The sequence below is a fragment of the Gigantopelta aegis genome, chromosome 9 (assembly GCF_016097555.1).
Source record: "Gigantopelta aegis isolate Gae_Host chromosome 9, Gae_host_genome, whole genome shotgun sequence".
NCBI lineage: Eukaryota > Metazoa > Mollusca > Gastropoda > Neomphalida > Peltospiridae > Gigantopelta > Gigantopelta aegis.
The window spans coordinates 34810987-34835145 of NC_054707.1; the positions used below are offsets into that span (position 1 = coordinate 34810987).

A 24159-nucleotide genomic window follows, 5' to 3' on the forward strand; every position below is an offset into this window, starting at 1 on the left:
AGTAAAATATAAATATTACATAGACTATGATCTAATTTTTATATTTTTTGGTCTCTTTCAGGCGTGGGAAACCTCTGTTTCTGAGTAAAGAGCGGTATGAATTGTTGGAAACACAGTGGCGCTCACACAACTTTGACCATGTCTGCAAGAAGTGGATATGGCACAGAGACCGACTGTAAAAAGAAAGAAAAGAACAATGAGTGTTTTTTCTTCAGATTCTTTTTTTAAATAGCACTACTGTGTTGCAGGCAGATAGTGTAATAGTCGTGCCCAAAGCTTTGAACTATGGTTACATTAACCTCAAGATACTGGATTATTTTGTTTTTAAAATTAACAATTTAAAAAAAAAAAAACACATTTAGGATTAGTTATTTACAGATGCATTTTTTTGTTTGCGAATTATTTAGTGTCAATATGGTTGAGATGTTTTTGTAAAATGGTTTTGCTATCTTTTGATTATCGATAGGGATATGTCACCAGTCATGTGCTGTTGGTGACATCACAACCAGCTTGACCGTTTATTAAGTGCTGCATACAAATAGAATGCCTGCTACATGCAAATATCGACCTCCGTTCTGTAGTGGTTAAGCCTTCCAATTTAAGGCAGGCTAGTAGGTACTGGGTTTGCAGCCTGGTACCGGCTCCCACCCAGATTGAGTTTAACGACTCGGTGGGTAGGTGTAAGACCACTACACTGACTTTTCTCTCACTAACAACTAATGACGAATCCACCATCCTGGACAGACAGCCCAAAAGCACTAATTTACAGTTGATAGATTGTTGACTAAAGACATTTTTAACAGATGTTGTTGAGTAGTCGTTTGAGGTTAGTAGATGTCACAGCAGTTATTTTTTAGTTTGAACTGACTTGCATAACCATGTTGATCTCGAGTTAAGACTCATCAGTTTGCAGACCTAATCCAGGTGCATTGTCAGAATACATGTATTTCTAAAGGTCTTCATCTTAAACTGACCAAAGGCATATCCGAGGTAACCATTACAGTCAAAAATTAACCTGGTAGTTAATCGTCTGCTAGTTGGAGTTCCCACCAAATTTAGCTTCAGATCAATTTTTGTATCAGTTTTTATTTTCCAAAACGTACCTACATGTACAATTAACAGATGCATTATACAGTTGTATCAGCTCTTCATTTTGTTCACAGTGGACAACCCTGGCAATTAACCAGATCAGTCAGTAGTGTCGTGGAGATTATTTTATTATTAATTATTCATTTTTTATAATAATGACAAATTAAAACTTCTCTCTTACACAAACGACAAGACTGCCATGACTATTTTTTACATGACATTTTTTTTTTTTTTTTCTCTGCTGCCATTTTCTTAATTGCCAGAGTTGTGAAGCTGTGAGCCAGCAAGTTAAATAATAGACCGTTTCTTATTGGTCTGTTATTTTACAACATAATGTACAGGTACACTATTCGCTGTTTAAGTTCAATGGACCTCAGTGTATGTACATTGATAGCATTGATTGCAGGCGGATGTTATTATTATAGAAGGTTTGCCTGCATTGGCATCAGAGAAACATCTGTAATACAGGTTACCATAGCACTTTGTGCACTACCTCAAACATATAAATAATAATTTTGTTTACCATAAGACTGTTCAAGCTGGTTGCTTAAGTCTGCATTTACTAATAATTATCTGTTTAATCTTTGTGGTTTTTCAATCAGTGTTCTTGGGGCAACTATGTTGTTAAGTATGTACAGTTTTACATAATACTGAATTGATCCTTGTTCATGGACTGCACCTCTGGTATATCACGATACTATGTGATACGCTGCCTATGTTTATTTAAAAGATGCCTTGTGGCTAATTGAAAAGGGTAACTTAATGGGCAAATTTCCACCTAATTTTACGATGTCACAATTACTGTATACATGTAGTTGACATTTTTAACTCAGTGCTGCACAACTGTGGTGTGAATGTTAAACAAAATTGTAGTTCTTTTTAAATGAAGTTATTCTGTATATATTTTGTGTTCAAAATTTCATTTAACAAAAAAAACTTTGAATGAAGTGTGAGTGGTAAAGTTAAACAATTTTTTTTCTTCTTCCATTTTTGTAATGTAGCATTAGTTGTTCAATGTAATTAATATTTCTAGAAATTGACTAACACAATTCAGGGCCATAGCTAGGATTTTTTGTTTGGGTGGGCAACTGAGTAGTTAATAGTCAAAAACTCCTTAAACAGTTAAGAAGAGAATTTTCTTTAAGTTTCCGAATTCCCCCACCCCCACGCTTAATTTGAGACTTGTTCTCAATGATTTAGTTTTTTGTTGTTGTTCATCTTGAAGCTGTGTTGAGCATTTTACCACGAACACACCTGACCTCTACGTCTTCAGACACTGCATGCCAAGATGAGACTGGTCACAAGACAAAACACATAGTGACTAAATGCCTTTCCTTTCACAATACAGTGTCAAGTATTTGTAAATAGCATTTAGTTTCTAATAATTTAACTTTTTGCTAATTTCTAAAGATTTTAAAGAATAAGTTGCCTATCATTGTCCTTACCACTGGCAATATTATTAAAGATATTTTGGGTGGGTTTCAGTGATTTTAATTATTAATATGATAGTGGGGAGCTAAACACTTATTTAAATTTGGATTGAAAGAAGAGTCTTCCACCAGGTAACAACTGATGGCAGTGGCTCAGGAAGATGTAACATTGGGAAGTATACAAAGCATTTTTTTTTTTTTTAAATCAAATTTTTTAACGTCACTAAATAAATTATTTTAAAACTAAAATAATAATAGAAACTTACACCTTATTTAAACACAATTTAATAGAGTTATTCAACATTAATGAAATTAAAATAAAAATATTGATCAGTATCATATTAGCTTGTCGAGATTCACTCAAGATGTATTAGCAACAGCTTAAAACTTGTACCGCAAGAAAATATGCATTTTACGGACATTAGGATGGAATTGAAGTAAGTTGATGTCGTCTTGAGCACTTCTCAAGCATGTCGGCATGATGTGTGGGTTACTTTAGATTGATTGTTGTTTATGAATATTATAATACTGTGATACATTAATAAAAATAATGGGCCAAATTTAGAAATCCTGTTTTTTTTAAACACAGGTGTTTAAGCAATGCGAATATAATGAGTTACACATGTGTAAGACCGAAGCAGGCTTTGTAAATGTGGCCCAGTGTGTTTAATAAGTTCAGGTACTAGTACATTTTAATGTTGATTAGCAAGTATTACATGTATAATGTGTGTTGGAACATCCAGACTTGCATGGATTGTGCTTCAGTTCCTGTTACAGGAATGTTTATTATTATAACTCATCTTGCTATTACTGTTGGCTTTTCATAGACGTCGTCTTAAATTTTAAAGAAATATTTCTGCCTGTTTAATCAAAAACTTTTCAAAAAGATTATTATTTCCAATTTAAAAAAATTAAAACAATTTACAATCACATTGTAATAAAACAAAATTCAGTTTGTCAAACACAATTTTAAAAATATTCCATTTGTCATACAGACTTGGTTATTTCATTAAAGGTACCCCTTCTCTTCAGGCCCTTTATAAGGGCCCTATGGGCAACCTAGGGAGACACCACAGCATCGTAGAGGTCTAAAATTAACGAGCTACTCTCGATTCACCAATATCAAAACCTATATTAGCTCGGCCATTTACCTTTCGACCGACCGTCCAAAATTGCGCCAAATTCCCTCAATCAAAATTGCGCACCCTTTCCTCTTTGGCATTTAACTGCTCCATTCAAATTCCGTAACACCACCACCACCCCCACCCGCCTGCTACCGATTTGATCGGGCTGCTGGTGCTCCCTTGCACCTGCCAGTGCAGGCGGTCCCTCCTCTCCCCTCCCCCCACCTTTCCTGTCCTGCGCTACAACAGCTTGTTCTGAATGTGCACGTAAAACCCTATGACATGACATGACATGACCCCCTCTCTCTCTCTCTCTCTCTCTCTCTCTCTCTCTCTCTCTCTCTCTCTCTCTCTCTCTCTCTCTCTCTCTCTCTCTCTCTCTGTTACCACTGCGTGACATGCACTGGTGGAACACTTCATTTGTTGTAATGGGACTTACAATGAGGTTTCCACCACAGTGTGGTGGTGTTAAAAAAAAAAATACATGCTCTGCCACTACCATGTGAAATGCTCCAAATGCCAAAAGAGCATTCCGAAGTATTTTACACGATATACTTTTTTTTTTTTTTTTTGTTAACACTGTGATGGAAACCTCATTGTAACTCCCATTACAACAAATGAAGTGTTTCACTGGTGCATTTCACGCAGCGTGTCAACCCCCTGGAAAGCACTTATGTGGATGCCCATGGGTGTAAAAATGGTTTAACCCTCTCTACCTATAATAAAATAAATACTTTTGGGCATCATTTGTACAAACGGCAGACCCACCACTCATAAAATACTCATTTGTTTTGTAGTGGGTATTTACTGATCAAAGGAACATTACTATTTCTGAAAAAAACAATTCATAAGAATTTCAATGTCTTTTTGTCTTTTGCCTTTCTCTGGTCACATGAAAAGCTCGTCTCATATTGATCAGTAGTGACATACATTGTTTGTTGTTATGTAAGAATAAACAGTTACGTTTTCGTATGCAGTGTTGTAGAAGATGACAGTGCGGTAGAAGATGACAGTGTGGAGTGTGCATGGCAGTGCCGACGTTAAGGTTGAACGCGAAAGGCGAGAATTTGTCTTACTCTTTGTTTTCAATTTTATGAATTTATTGTACAGGGCCTCGTTCAACGAAGCGATCTTGGCCCTAAGATCACCGTAACTGCACAGCTAACATATGCACTTAAGGTGATCTTAGCGCTAAGATCGCTTTGTGGAACGGGGCCCTGGTCTGAAATAGAATGCAGTTACAGTACTTTAAAATGAATGTTGTTAAATAATTTTGTATATATACTTTAGATGAACAAAACAAAAATGTCACTTGATTCTTGTTTGTTGTTTTTAAAACAGGACACAATTAATTATCTGTAGGCCTACATTTTATTTTTTGTAGTTAACCCACGGTGGAATTCTGGAAGTTTATGGGGGGGGGGGGGGAGGGTCGAGTCATGCTCCGCAGGAAAATATATTGAAAATAAAAGAAAATTTGCTTGCGCAGGGAGGGCTTTCGAGCCCAGAAACCCTCCCTTCTGTACACGCATCTGCCCGAAATATAATATCCTGGCTTTGCCCGTGAGGAATAGTTTCACATGAATAGATGTGAAAAAAGGCTATTCATGTGAAACTATTCCTCACGGGCAGATGGTTACTGATTAGTGAGAGAGAAGAGGGTGTAGTGGTCTTACACCTACCCACCGAGTCATTCAAACTCGCTCTGGGTGGGAGCCGGTACCGGGTTGCGAACTCTGTACCTACCAGCCTTATGTCTGATGGCTTAACTACGACACCACCGATACGAGGCCGTGTCAGTTATTTCACAGGTAGGCCTACCGGGTTCACCACGAAACGTCCTTGTTGATTCGTTGTCATGGTGAGGCTACATGACACACCTCTAATCGGCAGATTTATTACTCCTATGGTTTGAATGACTTGCCCGTGAAAAAAATACGTTATATACAAAGTATGTATAACAAATGAACATTGACGCGTCTAGCGTTTGATCAGATAAAAAATTGCGTAATGGTTCACAATACACTGGGTTTTTGTTTGAGATCAGAACACCTACTTCAGAATATATACGTATACTGGCCTCTGCTCGGTAAAAAGACATTTTAATTTGTACTAGGAAACTAGTACTATTAAAAAATAGTTCAAGACTTTGAGTTGTGGATTGTGTTAGCGGTTGAACGTCTGTATTAGCAGACTTTATTTTATATATACTTGAGAAAAGAAAATTCGTTCAGTCGGCTATCTAGGCCTAATACGGAAAGGAAAGTTTGGGTTGTTTTTGTTGGGCTTTTGTTGTTTCTGGTTAAATGGTCTGAACTGTTGAAAATATGGCTGGTGACGAAGAGAACAGAAAATTCGACAAACCGATACTGCCTAATGGAAACAAACTTAACAGTATGTTTTGTGTCCAGGACGAAGACGGAGTGTTCCCGGAAATACCAACGATCAAAGTAGGTTTTTAAATTGGTTTGTTGGGGGTAGGGGTGGGGAAAAGGTGGTCACAAAATGTCCTTGAATATTAATATAACTAGATATATCCAAAGTTCTATAAATGCAGGTCTACGTTATCCCCCATCCTGGGTGTGTGTGTGTGGGGGGAGGGGGGGTGTTGTTTGCCCGAATTAAATGAAATGGCTCGCGTTCTCGACCTTTCGCGAGCTAAATGGACATTTGGACGGTTATGAAAGTTCTATGCCGATTATAACCGTTCAAATGTCCGTCTAGCTCTCGAACGGCAGAGTACTCTGGCTATAATCAAAAATGCCTGAATTTATAGGCTATAAAGGGGCGGGATTTAGCCCAGTGCTAAAACGGTCGGTTTGGAATCGATCCCCGTTGGTGGGCCCATTGGAGCTATTTCTCGTTCCAGCCATTGCACCACGACTGGTTAATCAAAGGCCGCGTGATATCTGTTATCCTGTCTACGGTATGGTGTATATAAAAAAATACCTTGCTACTAATGAAAAAAAAAAATGTATTGGGTTTCCTCTCTAAGACTATATGTAAAAATTACCAAATGTTTGACATCCAATGGCCGATGATTAATAAATCGATGTGCTCTAGGCTATATGCTATAACAACGTTTATCGGTCACATTTGCATTACTAACAAACAACTGCATAGAGTTACAAATGAATCAAAGCGAATTTTTACAAGGATTATAACTAATACTGTGAGTAGAATGATGGAAAAATAAATGGTAAAAAAAGGTTTCAGGGAATTTTTTCCCGAACGTCTCTATCGTTTTTGCCCAAGTGCACTGGGGTGGGTGGCTTAACGCTTCGTCTCATATGCTTATGTTCCCATTTATGGGGGCTTTTTTCTGTATGGCAGATTGTTATTTCAATGCTCCATTTTGTTGTTCCATTTAAAAAAAAAGTAAAATACGTCAATAGGTCATTGATACAAGTTCTGTGTTAACTGGAACATGCTATGGCATTATAATAGAATGTATAGCCTCCATACATCACGGTGGGTGCCCTACGTTTTGTATACGCTCACAAGTACAAACAGGTCTCGTTTATTGATTAATCTCATACAGCATATAACAGTAAACATATTGAGTTTATTCAATTAACGGTATTGTCATATCAGGATGTAGTGACTTATAAAGCGCGTCACTGCTCAATCCATTCAATAGCACTAATAATATAATTGCGTCAAAGGGTGATATAATGTAAATATATTTTGTGGTGGTGATGGTGGTGGTAGGTTATTGCTTTGGAGGGTTTTAAAAAAATATATATATATATTATTATTATTATTATTATTATTTATATATGATTATCCTATAGGCCTGTAACGAAATAGTTCAAAGGCTTGAATCAATTTAATTATAAAACAGCCTTTCCATTTTAAGTAGGCCTAAAGTATTTCTGCAATTCTACGGTAACGGACGTTACATTTTAAGCCAACTTTTGAATTTCAAATACCAGGAGCCAGTTGTTCAAACGTTAGTTTTCTTAACCAGAGATTAACAGAAATTTTCAAAACCAAGGACTGAATCAGTTCAAATAATAATTGAAAACAAAATGCTGTTACTTGATTCACAACAACCAATCATATCCATGTGTAGTCAAATCTAAACTTTAGTTTGCATTTGTTCAACAATAATTTTAAAAAAATACATTGTATTTTCACTAACCCAGTGTTAATTTAACAATGTTTTGAACAACTGGACCCTGTATTTTTGCCACTATTGCGAACAAATATGTCTTGCTTTATAGATGGTGGATGCGGGATCCAGCTCAGTCAGAGTGCTTGCCTGAGGTGCTTGGGTTGTAGGATCGAACCACCTCAGTGGACTCTTTCTCCCATTGGTGTTTTTCTGTCCCAACTAGTGCCACACGACTGATATATCAAAAGTCGTCGTATGTGCTGTGTTGCCTATGAGAAAACATGTCTAATGCTGCTAATGGAAAAGTGTAGCAGATTTCCTCTGATACTATGTTCGCATGGGCGTATGGGGACTCTTTGATTTAGGGGGGCTGGAGGGGTTGATTTGCCCGAAATTTTACCCAGATAAACACTGCCCGAATTTTCCCCCACTGTTTTGCCCGAATTTGGGGGGGGGGGGGGGGGGGGGCAATTGCCCTGCCCCCCCCCCCCCCCCCCGGGTCGTACGCCCATGTATGTTCGTAATCATTAAATGTTGGTCATCCATTAGCCGATGATTTATGTTTAAATCGATATGCTCTAGTGGTCTCATTTTACTTAACAAACGTTTAACTCGTATCCTATGAACTGAAATTAACCTTTAAAACGGCAGAAAGGTATTGTTCAAAACCTAGCTGCTTGGTTCTCCAGGGGTTATTAGGGTGGGTTAGGGAATCGAGTTTAAACCCATCCAACGATAAAAAAAAAATTCACTTGATCTCTCTCCCTATCCCCACAACAAACATGAATGGATGAACGCAGGGGCGTAGCGTGAGCTGGGCCTGGGTGGTTCGAATATGAACCAAGTGGACCTTTTTCTATTTTGTTTTTGCACGACCAGAAACTCCATATGTGTAAACCTGTATGTTTTAGTTCTGAAAGCGGACCATTTGCTTCAGCGGGGGGTGGGGGTGGGGGGAGGGGGTTCGTCCGAACCCCCCTAGCCTACGCCCCTGAAATGAATGACTCTTTAACGACACCCCAGCACGAAAAATACATCGGCTATTGGATGTCAAATTATGGTAAATGCAAAACGTAAGTGATGATCAACATCAATATAAAAATTCTAAAGTTAATAAAAACACAATGTAAAGAACTGCGCAAAAAATACAAATATCACAGATATAGAAAATGAAAATTTAGAATAAAAGTCAGTATCATGTAGAAATTGTAATAGAAGTTCTGCATGGAATCGAAAGGATTCCATCACATTTCTTTGACCAAATATACCTTTTCTAGTTTCTCTCAGATGCTTATACTCCACCAAAATGTCAGTCACAACAAACACTGTTCCTAGGGCCTGAGCTGATCACTCATTGTAAGCTTTATACTCATAAATATGTCTTCAAATCCAAACGAGGAAGCTTTGCGTTAGGATTGTAAAATGCCATGTGAGTTAAACAACAGAACACACAAAATTATTTGCGTTTACGTGGAACGTTTCGGTGTAGGCCTAAACGATATGTCCCTTATATATTTTGTTATATAACATTCGTTACAAGAGACAAAGTTATAACATGTGGTTACGACTGTGTACATAGTTATTGAAACCAAGCCGGTTTCTCAGTACATCATTTATTATCCTCTATTTTAAAAAATTATGATATAGCACATTTTAAAGACATCAATGAATGTGTGACCGTTAAATAATTTTGGTTTATGAGTCGTTTCAAAACGTATCGTTTAAAAACGTTTCCAACTGTTTTCGATCGTTAGATAAGGTTCGAAATTCGTTATAAGCATAAATGGTATCTACCGAACACTAATATAGTATACAGCGGGTTTCCTCTCTCAATATCTGTGTGGTCCTTAACCATGTGTCCGACGCCATATAACCGTAAATAAAATGTGTTGAGTGCGTCGTTAAATAAAACATCTATTTTTTCCCCCCAATATAGTATGTTTGACTTTACCATAGTTTGACACCCAATAGCCGATGTATTTTTCGTGCTGAGGTGTCGTTAAACAGTCATGTTTTGGAATCGTTTAAATTACATCCAGAATTAATTGTAAAGTTTTTAAAACACTTTTGACTTCTATACAAAGTTTTAAAATATACTTACCTTGGTTTTATGTATTATATTATACTTTTCCCCCACAGCTCCTTACACTGTGGTTTTACATGAATATATATAAATAATATTTCCAATTACTTACCATTTGTGACACCCAATAGCCGATATGTATTTTTGTGCTGGGGTGTCGTTAAACAAACAAACATTCATTCGTTCATTCATTCATTCACTCCAATATAGTATTTTCTATTTCAAACCTTCATTTCCTTTTCCCTATTATGATATATGATTTTACGTAGGGTTTTTTTTTTTTTTTTTTAAACCAGTGTGGTACAATTTTAGATTTTAGTCAGTTTATTTGGTTGTTTTCACAGTCTCGTCAAGTGTCCACTCGCAAAAGAAAGGTCATCATCACCGGGTCGAACAGGCAGGTCACGAAGACTCCAAAGGAATCTCTGGTGACTGCCTTCGAAGAGGTTCGTTCTGTCAGTTGGTCCAAGACGTTTTTAGGAAACACCTTGGACATTAAATTTTATAGTCACCATCTATTAGTTGGCAGGGGCGGAACGTAGCCCAGTGGTATAGCGCTCGCTCGATGCGCGGTCGGTCTGGAATCTATCCCCGTCGTTGGGCCCATTGGGATATTTCTCGTTCCAGCCAGTGCACCTGTCTGTGGGATGGTGCATATAAAAGATTCCTTGCTGCTAATCGAAAAGAGTAGCCCATGAAATGGGACAGTGGGTTTCCTCTCTCAATATCTGTGGTCCTTAACCATATGTCTGACGCTATATAACTAAATAAAACGGGTTGAGTGCGTCGTTAAATAAAACATGTCCTTCCTATTGGTTGGCAGGGCTCAAAATTAACGGGCTAAGAACAGCAGTTGTCACTCAAAATACACAATATGCTTTCTCACAGTAGTAAACTGTATTTACGTACCGATATCCGTTCAAGGTTCAGACACGTCCATCCCAAGCCAAATCTTTGGCAAGGGCAGGGCTCAAAATTAACAGGGGCTAAGAACAGCAGTTGTCACTCAAAATACACAATATGCTTTCTCACAGTAGTAAACTGTATTTACGTACCGATATCCGTTCAAGGTTCAGACACGTCCATCCCAAGCCAAATCTTTGGCAAGGGCAGTGGTTAAAGGGACATTCCTGAGTTTGCTAACAAAGACTTTTTAACGATTGTAATTACATATCAAATATATTTTTCTGCATAAAATATTAGTGGCTGTATATTAAACATGTTTCTGATCGTTCTAATATTTGTACTAGGTTAAATTTCATTTTATTTCCAAAAATATAATTTTTTCGTACGTACGAAATTATTTGAAGACAAAATCCAGTTTGGGCTTCTTACAAATATTAAGACGACCAGAAACACATTGAATATACAGACACTGATATTCTAAACCAGAAAATATATTTAATATGTAAGTTTAATCGAAGAAATATTTTATTAGTCGGAAACATCTTACAATGCAGCAAACTCAGGAATGTCCCTTTAAACTTCGGGCAGAAGTAGTTTTCTGATAATCAGTTATCATCCTGAAGTATTGAACAATTGTGTTGACAATTAGGACAACCAGTATTAAAATATACATGGAAGACAATCATTACTTCAAATTTACATAAAACGAGAGTAAAGCGTATATCAATACAAGTGGTCGAGAATTGCTTTCTCGATTTCTGGTGTTTGCTGCCAGGTTAAAAATATTTAATTTGTGAAGCAGGGATTACTTCAAAAAAAAAAAAAAATAATAATAATAATAATAATAATAATAATATATTTCGAACTTTGATAGTTGTAATATATAGTAATTAGGACACTTGATCTACACAGTGATAAAATAATAATAATAATAAAATTTTAAAAAAACATCTGCATCTCTTATAGTCTGGTTTCCATAAAATATGTTGGAGTTTGCTAACCGACGCAGACTGATGCAGACTCAAGAAAATCAGTTTTGAAAAGAGGCCTAAAAGTGGTTGAGAACAACACAGTTGGTTTGTCACTCCAGGTTTCTTTGAGATGTTTGGAACATCCCTAACACTGAAGAAGAGTCAAGATGTATTTTTATGATTTCTTGAAAAAAGAAGTCATAGTTGTATATGTACATCACTCACAGATGAGGAGTAGGGGTTGGCCAAGTGTTTTTATGTGGCAAGCAAAATATACTATTGTAGGTTGGTTTGGGGATTTTTTTAGGGTTTTTTTTTTTAGGTTTTTTTTTTTTTTTTTAGTTGGCCCTACCCTTGTGATTTATATTCTCATTTTCATTACTATAGTTCACCACAGACACGGCAAAAGTCATGATGTTTTTAAAGAAGAAAGTTCGAGGACGAAAGAGAGAAAAAGAAACTGAGGTGAAAGAGATTCACATCACGCCGATAGAAGATGAAAGTAAATGGGGTCATAGACCAGTCAACAGTGCGACCAGCAGAACGAGTACCGGCACGGCGTACTCTTCCGGCAGTACCAGAAGTAAGGAAGATGGGATAGAAGTCGTACACGACATGGCCAACGACGATCCTTCTCTTCGGTGACGTCATCAAGGAATATTAATAAACGATTTGGTGCTATTAATTAGTTTTTATGTAGATTTGATATTAATTGTTATATTATAATAAACTTACTGTAAATTACACGCAGTTTAAAGGGACATTCCTGAATTTGCTGCAATTTTTAAGATGTCATTCACTAAAAGAGACTTTTTAACGATTGTAATTACATATCCAGTATATTTTTCTGCATAAAATATTAGAAGCTGTATATTAGACGTGATTCTGATTGTTCTAATATTTGTACTATGTTAAATTTCTTTTAATTTCCTAAATATATATTTTTTTTTTCGTACGTACCAAATTATTTGAAGACAAAAATCCAGTTTGGGCTTCTTACAAATATTAAGACGGCCAGAAACACACTGAATATAAAGACAATGATATTCTAAACAAGAAAATAGATTTAATATGTAAGTTTAATCGTAGAAATATTTTATTAGTCGGAAACATCTTACAATGCAACAAACTCAGGAATGTCCCTTTAAAATAAATGGTGCTGTAAACTTCGTAAATGTATGACGTATACATTTTTGATTATGGTTCATGATAGATTTATAGGCCTACACTTATAGTCCTTCCCACAGGAATCGCCTTTTTTCATACTAAGAAATTTACTATAACTTACTCATTTCTGAACCGAATGTTTTCTAAATTGCACACAAAAATAGTATTTTCTGTTATTTCCAAAACACTTTTACTTTTCTTCTTACGTCAAACCAAACTGAAATTATTTACCAAAAGTTTTGTTGTGGGAGGATGGGACGGACTATAAGTCTTCCTGAGTCGAACAACAATGTTTGGGTTTTTAAATTTGCTTTCATTAAAACACTTTAATACAAATTTAAAAAAATATTTTACCGGTGTATTTCATATTCAAATTGCAACAAATACGGCTGAAATTCCAGGAGGGAGTCGAGGTCCTATGTCTCCCATTGAGGACAAAAATTTATGTTGGGTTTTTTAATATAAATAATGATAACAAATCTGGCTTGTGAGACCCCCCTCCGAGACTGACCTTCGTACTAGAGATTGTGCCTTCCGCACTCCAGATATTATCTTTCCTACGGGCCTGCTTTGACCTATTAAGGGATTTTAAGAACCTATTTTCTGGCATGTGTGGTATATGAACTTAGGGTTCAAGTACGCTACCCTGGGTGAAAACCTCGGCTATCTGGGATATCTGTTCGGGACAGGAGTTAATGGTTGATCCAGAGCTAGTGAAACAAGTCGATCGAGTGTTCTTGAGCCTCCACATTTAGCTGTTGAAACTCAGGGTGGATACCGCTACTGGGATTCGGGGTCCGAAATAGAAGGAAGAACATGTTTTATTAACGACGCACTCAACACATTTTATTTATGGTTATATGTCGTCGGACCACACAGATATTGAGAGAAATTGAGTAAGCAATTCTCGACTACTTGTATTGATATACGCTTTACTCTCGTTTTATGTAAATTTGAAGTAATGATTGTCTTCCATGTATATTTTAATACTGGTTGTCCTAATTGTCAACACAATTGTTAAATACTTCAGGATGATAACTGATTATCAGAAAACCACTTCTGCCCGAAGTTTAAAGGGACATTCCCGAGTTTGCTGTATTGTAAGATGTTTCCGACTAATAAAATATTTCTTCGATTAAACTTACATATTAAATATATTTTCTGGTTTAGAATATCAGTGTCTGTATATTCAATGTGTTTCTGGTCGTCTTAATATTTGTAAGAAGCCCAAACTGGATTTTGTCTTCAAATAATTTCGTACGTACGAAAAAATTATATTTTTGGAAATAAAATGAAATTTAACCTAGTACAAATATTAGAACGATCAGAAACATGTTTAATATACAGCCACTAATATTTTATGTAGAAAAATATATTTGATATGTAATTACAATCGTTAAAAAGTCTTTGTTAGCAAACTCAGGAATGTCCCTTTAACCACTGCCCTTGCCAAAGATTTGGCTTGGGATGGACGGGTCTGAACCTTGAACGGATATCGGTACGTAAATACAGTTTACTACTGTGAGAAAGCATGTTGTGTATTTTGAGAGACAACTGCTGTTCTTAGCCCCTGTTAATTTTGAGCCCTGCCAACCAATAGGAAGGACATGTTTTATTTAACGACGCACTCAACACATTTTATTTACAGTTATATAGCGTCAGACATATGGTTAAGGACCACAGATATTGAGAGAGGAAACCCACTGTCGCCACTTCATGGGCTACTCTTTTCGATCAGCAGCAAGGGATTTTGTTATTTAAAGTCAGGATAACACATACCACAGCCTTTGATATACTAGTCGTGGTGCACTGGCTGGAACGAGAAATAGCCCAATGGACCCACCGACGGGGATCGATCCTAGACTAATCGTGCATCAAGCGAACGCTTTACCACTGGGCTACATCCCGCCCCCCGAAATAGAAATCCACCTGCTAAAAGTATCACAAAACAACAAAACAAAACGAAAACAAATCTCAATATAGCATACATACTTGCTTGGTTACACTTAAGGTAATCTTAGCGCCAAGATCGCCCCATAGCTTTACTACAGCACCAAGGTCATGCAATTCATAATTAAGAATCTTTAGGTATGTAACCATCTGTACATAATGTGAAGTAACATTTGGTAGTTTTATTTCTGTCTTTGATACGTGTATAGAGCGAATACACCATTTCACAAATAGTGCAGTAAGCCCAAATGATAGAAACTGTACAGTGACAATTTAGTGTTATTTTAAAGGAATACCAAACAAACATTAAAATAACTGTATTTCTAAACTAATTGGAACATCTTATACATTTGGGCATTGGTATTTTGTTCTTCAGATATTAGGAAATCTCGTTTGAAGCAATCTATTAAATACTATGTTAAACATGTAAAACAATGATGTTGCGTGTTGGACTTTTGCGTGACCGTCATGAAAATAAAAATGCATGTCAATCATTGTGGACATAATAGGATGCTAGCGCCCTCATTAGGTTAAGTTTGTTTTTGTTTAAATACACCACTAGTGCACACTGATCAAACATTTGATAATTCTAACACGTAGTCATCAGAGGAAACCGGGTTATATTTTTTTCCACTTTCATTCGGCTTACTGCAAATGTGTCAATAGTATGTGATATTTATTTATTTATTACTGTATGTCGTTAACTGTGAATATATTTTGTTACATGTAAATATAATTTACTGCATATTGTAGCAAATTTTAACACAATTTATCTGTCAGATTTTCAGAATAAAAACTTATCAATTTTGTTTTTGCTTTTTAGTCATTTATATTTGAGATTACTTTAAATGCCATAATTTAAAAATATCATATCCAATCCGATATTTGTTTTGGATACAATTTCATTCATAGGTATAATTAGCAGCTAGGGATGATTTGGGGGGGGGGGGGGGGGGGGGTGCGCTCGATGACTCACCAACCACATTTTTAATTAATTACGCTGTTTGGTGTGTAACATGGTTATTTCAAATCCAGGTAAAGTATGTTATCTATAGCCACCGCTCTAGAATTTCATAACTGGGATGGGACAGAAAATGTTTTTTGTTTGTTGGTTTGTTTTTTTACAGTGCTTTGAAATGTTGCATTCATGAGCATTAGTGAAAGAACGTCAACACAAAAACCTCCACCCAGAACGAGAGATACTCCCAAACAAACCCCACATATCATGTATGATTTATTGATGTTAAGAAAATATTCAACTGCACTCTGGTTATTATTATTTCATTTTCTTTTTTCATGGAGTTACAGCCAATATAAAAATATTTATATTGTCTATATTATAATGCAGTCATTTAATAAAAATAAAATTTAACCTTCTGGGTGATATGATCAGTATCGTTGTGTAGGTATGGGTACCGCAGGCCTAGTAGAGTCTGGGCAATTGTCCTAACATCCTGGCTAATAAAATGGACCTCACAAACTTAATAGCCATTTTCTAGAAACTATTATAATCGTATTACTTTAATATGTTATGTAATTTACTGCGGTTGGCTAAACCAAATTTTCAGTAAAATAATTGCTTTGGTTTCTACTGTAGCTCTTGGTGGCTCTATATGGTTTTGTATAATTGGTCCAAGATATACCTGCTGCTCATATTCAATTAAAACAAAATCGGGACAAAAATACTAATTATGCTTGAATAAATAAAAGGCGGCATACTATTTACACACTCGGGGTAGTATTTAGCGACACCAGCATTAAAAACAATTTAAAAAATAAAATTAAAGGAAAACCTACAGACAGACAGAGAGAGAGAGAGAGAGAGAGAGAGAGAGAGAGAGAGAGAGAGAGAGAGAGAGAGAGAGAGAGAGAGAGAGAGAGTACCCTTTTAACATGCCTCTATATAACGAAGGTTTCGGACATCTTTTTCGACTAAAAGTTATTTACAGCCGTTGCACTTGTAGCTGACTTACGTGTCAGAGACACATGAATGTCAGGTTAACTATATGTCACAGTCTAATCGATTTCCATCGTGTAGTTTTTCGTTGGATGTATGGCATTAGTGACCTGGGCCCATGCTTATAAAACTTTTAGAGTCCAGACTCAATCTCAAATGACATCACGCGCATACAAGTTCTATGGCGTTGTCATGACATTAGTGTCTCAGACTCTATTAGTCTCGAGTCTAGACTCTAAAAGTTTTATAAGCACCAAGCCAGGTCATCACCTAGGAGCAGCCAGTCGTATGTCTTGAAATCGTACGTGTGTTAACAACCACGCCTGTTGAGGCCCATTTTGTAATAAACGACCCATTTTGTAATATGTACCCATTTTGTAATAAAAAACGACCCATTTTGTAATAAGTACCCATTTTGTAATAAAAAACGACCCATTCTGTAATAAACGTAGGTACCCATTTTGTAATAAAATCGGACCCATTTTGTAATAAAAAATAGGTACCCATTTTGCAATAAAAAAAATGCCCATTCTGTAATAAAGGCTTAAAACGTCAGAATACGACATAGATGTTAAATATATACAAATTGAAATAATTTTAAACTGTGTTTAGATTTTTTTTCAGTGGTTGGGAGTTCGTCAGGGGTACGAATATGTCTTAAGGTTGATTCTGTAAGTGAACCTATTCAGTTTTTCCGTTCATCCATTACTCCAGACCGCTCGCTTGAGGTGCTTGTATCGCAGGATCGAACTTCTGTGGACACACAAATTGGGTTTTTTGTCTGTTCCAACCAATACCCTAAAACTGGTATACTAAAAGCCCTGGTATGTACTATCCTGACTATGGAAAAGTGCATATAAAATATCCTTGCTGTTTTTCGTAACCCATCGTGTGGTATTATCTATCATGATCGGGGCGGGATCTAGCTTAATCGGTTGAACGTTCGCCTGGGGGACTTGGGTAACAGGATAGAACCTCCTCGGTGAACAAATCAATTGGGCTTTTTGCCGTTCTAACCAGTTCCTTCTCTCCCCCCCCCCCCCCCATTACGCCATGACTGTTACATTATAATCTAAGTGTAGATATGTGTAAGAGAAAGTAACCTTCATGAATGTGTTGTAAAAGCCGTAGCAGCTGATTAAAAACAGTGGGTTTAATCAACAACTACTTAAGCTGAAATACACTTAAACTAGTATCCGTCAAAAGTGATTTCCCACTAACACTCCCTCCCCACACACCCCAGCCGCCCTACCCCATCCCCCACCCACCACGAGAAAGTGAACAATACACATAAAACACATGTGATCATTCAGCCGATGGTGGTGGAAGTTAATTCTACAATTATTGTGTACCCACACTTGCCTTTCTTATTCTTATTCTTCTTTTGTTATGGTTACCGGCAATATTAGGTATATATATATATTTCTTTCTAAACTTCTATGTACATTTGCTAATAATCCCATAAATATGAACATTTTAAATATATACAGTGTAATAATATTACAGAATTTTGAATATGATTTGATGTATTTGAATAAATTGCTGCACAACTAATTGAACGATCCCATAGATTAAAAATATACCATGTGAGACACTAGAAGTGTCAGGAAATGTTAAATCGTAGTAACTGAAACATGAACTATCCCTTATGCATGACAATAGGAACTATTTAAGTTAATTCATAAATGTGCTAATAATATTTCGATAAGGAACATTGTGTATCAAAACCGGTTTATTTTTTACATAAATTATAAGCATGTACAGATACTTCCTCCTGAAGTCAACACAAAATATTATTATAAATGTATGAATTCACTGAAAAATAAACGTATGTTTTGAAAAGAACTGAAAGTCTCCTTGAATAATGAACCTTTTCAAGGAAAAAAACCCCTTGTTTTCAAAACTATATATTCACAGAGACACACACAGATAAATACAAAGATGGACACACAGACACATAGAGAGAGAGACAGACAGACTGACAGACAGACAGACAGACAAGCAGAGAGAAAAACAGACAGATAAGCAGAGAGAAACAGAGACAGAGATACAGATATAATGAGACATACAGAGAAACAGTGAGGGAGAGAGAGAAACAGACAGACAGACCTGTATTGCAAAAAGAACTGAAAGTTGTTAGCCAAACTGTTATCGTTTCTAACAAAGGAAAGTTCTCCTTGAATAATGAAAATTTTCATGGGGAAAAAAACCCTTGTCATATGCATTCATTGGATTGTGTATATGTATTCATTCACCTTTGTATTATTTTAGCTAGGATCCAAATGTTCATCCATACGGAGAGTATAATCAATGCACGACAAAATAATCATCTCCTGTTTTAAATGTATATGTGTTTCAATTCAATTATTTTATTGCTTTAAGCTGTAAGCTTATCAGCACAGCATATATACACAGTATGTATAAACGCACAAGAGAATTCAATTATTATATTCATCAATTACACGCTTTTGGTTTTCATGTTAGGTAATAATACAATGAAATATATAAAAACTAAATGTTACCTACATGCATAAATGTATTACATTCACAAACAGTATAAAAGAAAAGTGACAACTAGTATGCTTTTAGACAAGAGAGTGCCTTAACTTATAATTTTTATGCCAAACTAATATACTTATCAATATTAATTAAATCTTTAATGTATGCTTCTTTAACATCACAAAGTATTTTAATCAGCTGTTGCTGTTCCGATAATTATGATACAGACTACCCACACAAGCTACTATTTTTGATACACAGCTGTAGAACATATTTGGTTCTTCATACCCCAACCGAATAGCACTGGTTGGAACAAGAAAACAATGTATATTTAGGGGGTTAGCGTTAGAAATTTCATATCCCAGGCGAACCATCGACCATCGAAATAAATCTAAACACAAAGTTTAATATTATTTCACTTTGTATATATTAAACAAAGGCCTATACCTATGTTGTAATCTGACGTTTTAAGCCTTTATTACAGAATGGGAATTTTTTTATTACAAAATGGGCACCTATTTATTATTACAAAATGGGTCCGATTTTATTACAAAATGGGTACCTACGTTTATTACAGAATGGGTCGTTTTTTATTACAAAATGGGTACATATTACAAAATGGGTCGTTTTTTATTACAAAATGGGTACATATTACAAAATGGGTCGTTTATTACAAAATGGGCCTCAACACATGCCTAACCAAAAATAACGCATGGTGGACTGGTCGCCCTCACTGAACTCGGATTTTGCTGCGGTCCCAACCGATGTGGCATCACAGTTTATTTTGTGTGCTGTCCTGTCTATGAATGTGTGAATATATACAATGTAAGACATCACTCGCTGCTTTCTGGTAGGAGTAACAGGTGTGGAGGCGGATTAGGGACAGACATTTTGGAAAGGGAGCTTCTTAGCATTAATTTTTATAGTTATGTTATTAGTTTTTTGTTGTACAAGTTTAGTGACTTTTTTTGTTTGTTTTTGTAGGTACTACTTTTCTCACAATGGAAGGAAGGTAGGAAATATTTTATTTGACGCACTCAACACATTTTATTTACGGTTATATGTGTCAGACATATGGTTAAGTACCACAGATATTGAGAGAGGAAACTCGCTGTCGCCACTTCATGGGCTACTCTTTCCGATTAGCAGCAAGGGATCTTTTATATGCACCATCCCATAGACAGGATAGCACATACCACGGCCTTTGATGTACCAGTCGTGGTGCACTGGCTGGAACGAGAAATAGCGCAATGGGATCGATCCCAAACCGACCGCGCATCAAGCGAGCGCTGTACCACTGGGCTACGTTTTTCACAATGGAGCATAAATCCATAAGAGTTGGGTGTGGCCTACAAACAGGAATCGCATCATAGGCCCCTGCGCGTGCTGTATCCTCACCGTGGTGCAGGGGTGTAACATTCTCTTTGAGAATGGCCAATACAGCACAAATTGAAGTTTAGAGTAAAATTCGGTGTCCGTAAAATTCGGTGATATTTGTATTTGTATTTTGCACAGTTCTTTACACTGTTTTTGTTTAAACCTTGAATTTTTATGTTGATGTTGATCATCACTTTATTTATTTGCATCAACCATAGTTTGACACCCAATAGCCGATGTATTTTTCGTGCTGAGGTGTCGTTAAACATTCATTCATTCATTCATTCATTCGCATCATAGGAATTTCGCTAGCTCTGTGAAATTACCGCAAACTGCGATTAACAAAGAATGTATGATATATGAACATAACACCCAATAGCCGATGTGTATTTTTGTTCTGGGGTGTCATTAAACATTCATTCATTCATTTATTCATAGGGTGGGACATAGACCAGTGGTAAAGCGCCCACCTAATGCGCGGTTGGTCTGGAATCGATGCCCGTCGGTGGGCCCCATTAGGCTATTTCTCGCTCCAGCCTGTGCACCACCACTGGTATATCAAAAGCCGTGGTATGTGCTATCCTGTCTATGGAATGGTGCATATAAAAGATCCCTTGCTACTAATAAAAACACGTAGCGGGTTTCCTTTCTATGACTATGTCAAAATTACCATGTTTGACATCCAATAGCCGATGATTACTAAATCAATGTTCTCTAGTGGTGTCATTAAACAAAACAAACTTTTCATTCATTCATTCATATTTTTCTTACACACCCGTTAGTGAGAACACCACTTGTTAATTATGATAAACAGAGAATACTACAAGCTTGCCTGTCATACCATTTTTATGAAATGAATGAACAGTTTTGGTATTGACGAGCGAAAGCGAGTCAGATACAAACTGTTAACGAGTTTCATAAAAATGGTATGATGGCCAGGCTAGTTTAGTATTTTATTTATTACAAACCAACTGCAAACAAGCCATAACGCAGAAGTACACAGATGTTGAGACCTACTACACGTTGTTTTTCTAAGAATTGGGCCAGCAAGTGATCTACATCACACCAATATTACACTAAAGTACTGTCTGAAATAGAATAAAAATGATTTCCGTCAATTATTTCTTACATATTAAACTGACAAGTAAATATCTATTTAATGATAGTCTACTTAATTTAGCATTCACTTGTTTGGGCTCTCATTGATGTACAAGGTGGTGTTTACTCTTGAAATTAAAAGAAAGATGTCAGTAAACAGGTGATTTGTGCACTTTATTGGAACAGACTACAACATATTTTGGTCAACATGTTGATTTCATTGCTGGTACAATATGTGAGGGACTGTTTCTGACAAAGGTTTACCCCTATCCCTCTCCAAAACAAAACATTTGTAGTCATTTATAAGTAACTTTTGAGCAAAACTGTCAAGAACCATTCTGAGTTTGTGATCTATTATACCGGTATTAAAGGTGCTACCTCAATGTTGCACAATGACAGCTATTGCAAATCATTTTTTCAATAAAATTTTGATTTAACATTTAAAGAGGGCACTTTTAACTGTATGCCCATAAATGATTATAGGAAATAATTTTATCTACTAGTAGAAAATAGTTATATGTGAGCATGTTTGTGATAAAGATTCTCCAATAAAAAATATAAGATATAGCACCTTTAAGTGGTTGCAAGATTGTGTAAATGTCTAATGTGCTTATATTCAATTTATATTCAATAAATATGCTGGTCATAATTAATAATTTATACTGCAATTCAAAATAATAAGTTAACTTGCAGTTTTAAGTTTAAAGGTGTTTTTTTTTAAGGGTAAATGAAATTGACACATATTGATCAAAAATGTGTTATAGTCTGTTCCAAAAAAGGTCACAAATCACCTGTTTACTGACATATTTATTTTGATTTCAAGAGTAAACACCACTTTGTACATCAATGAGAGCTCATTTACAAATTATACAAAAAACGAGTTATAAGATAAATGGTATCTATCTATCTATCTATCTATATATATATATATATCTATATATATATACAGATATATATATACAGATATATACATACATATATATACATACATATATATACATACATATATATACATACATACATACATACATACATATATATACATACATATCTATACATACATACATACATACATACATACATACATACATACATACATATACATACATACATACATATATATATATATATATACACATATATATATATATATATATATATACACACACACACATATATATATATACATATACACACACACACATACATATACATATATGTGTATATATATATATATATATATATATACTCACACATGTATATATATATTTGTGTGCAATTTAGAAAACAATCGGCTCAAAAATAAATAACTTGCAGTAAATTCAATGGTATGAAAAAAAGCATTCCCTATGTGAAGGACTATAGATAGACAAATGCATGAACAGAGACTAACATATACAAGCATGATGGAATCTTTAAACGGTAAACTAATTACACGTAAGTAACCAATTTCTATGTACCATTGTCCATTGTGGTTTTATTCGTCTGTCTATGACTATCAACAGTATATGATTTTGGCTTTTAAGTCACCATAATTAGGTCATTGTAACCTAACTTTTTACAAGATTGGATAGGATGTAGCTCAGTGGTAGCCTGCTCACTTGAGGTTAATAGGTCATCGGACTGATGGTCCTCAATGAGTCCTAGGAACAACATCCATCAGTGAACTTGGGTTTTTCCCATTCCAATCAGTGCCTTATTTTGCTGTCTATAAAACAGTGCATATAAAATATTCCTTGCTCTTGTGTAGATAATTATGTTCTTAAACAATATTCCTTTTCTTTCCTATCGCAATAATCATAAAACAAAAATCTTGTTCAAAGAGTATTTTTTGATACAGAATAATCAAAAATGTTTTAATAATTAATACTATATCAATGCAGTTATTCCAAAGTCACAATATAAGTTTCTCAAAATAAGATGATTTAGAGTTTAACCTTATGACAAAAACTATTTCAAGGAAACCAAGAAAGAAAAAACATGAGATACATTTATTCATACATCCATACAACATATAACAGGAGTATCAACATATTTAAGCAGCAAATTTGACACCCATACCAAAACCAGCACAGTTTCTTCACACATTCAGGTTTAAAACAAGTTAATTTGTTATTTTAAAGAGACAATTTCCAGTACAATATATATATTAAATAAGCATTAAGAAAAAAAAAAACAAAACAAAAAAAAACCAAAAAAAAAAAAAAAAACCCACCTTTTTTAACTACTATTAAAATGGCCAAAAGAAATCAAGAGTAACAAGTTAATAACAAGACAAAATATTTGATTAGTAAAATAAAGAACCCACTTTGGTGCATATTACTGGTATGTGGAAGAAACAAAATGTAATACACCTTTAATACAATTATAACATTCCATACACCTTATTAA

General features: G+C 35.5%; 2 protein-coding genes across 2 annotated transcripts in view; both read left to right on the forward strand.

Moving 5' to 3' along the window:
* LOC121381262 (E3 ubiquitin-protein ligase UBR3-like) overlaps nt 1-2056 on the forward strand; it is a 52000-nt gene extending 49944 nt beyond the window's left edge. Inside the window, exon 37 of the mRNA XM_041510504.1 lies at nt 62-2056. Within this exon, the coding sequence (XP_041366438.1) occupies nt 62-179 (118 nt within the window). The 3' untranslated portion in view covers nt 180-2056. The remainder of the gene's footprint in view (nt 1-61) is intronic.
* Nucleotides 2057-5457: 3401 nt separating this feature from the next.
* LOC121382279 lies at nt 5458-12517 on the forward strand. The gene is made up of 3 exons (XM_041511849.1): nt 5458-6093; nt 10188-10289; nt 12108-12517. The coding sequence occupies exons 1-3, from the start codon at nt 5971-5973 to the stop codon at nt 12363-12365; spliced, it is 483 nt and encodes a 160-aa protein (XP_041367783.1). The 5' UTR covers nt 5458-5970; the 3' UTR covers nt 12366-12517.
* Nucleotides 12518-24159: the final 11642 nt, after the last annotated feature.

What these genes read in the sequence shown, in the direction of transcription:
- LOC121382279 (XM_041511849.1), top strand. Translation starts at nt 5,971, where the DNA reads ATGGCTGGTGACGAAGAGAACAGAAAATTCGACAAACCGATACTGCCT. An exon ending in CGGAAATACCAACGATCAAA is followed by an intron (nt 6,094 to 10,187) that starts GTAGGTTTTTAA and finishes TTGTTTTCACAG; the next exon opens with TCTCGTCAAGTGTCCACTCG. An exon ending in TGGTGACTGCCTTCGAAGAG is followed by an intron (nt 10,290 to 12,107) that starts GTTCGTTCTGTC and finishes TCATTACTATAG; the next exon opens with TTCACCACAGACACGGCAAA.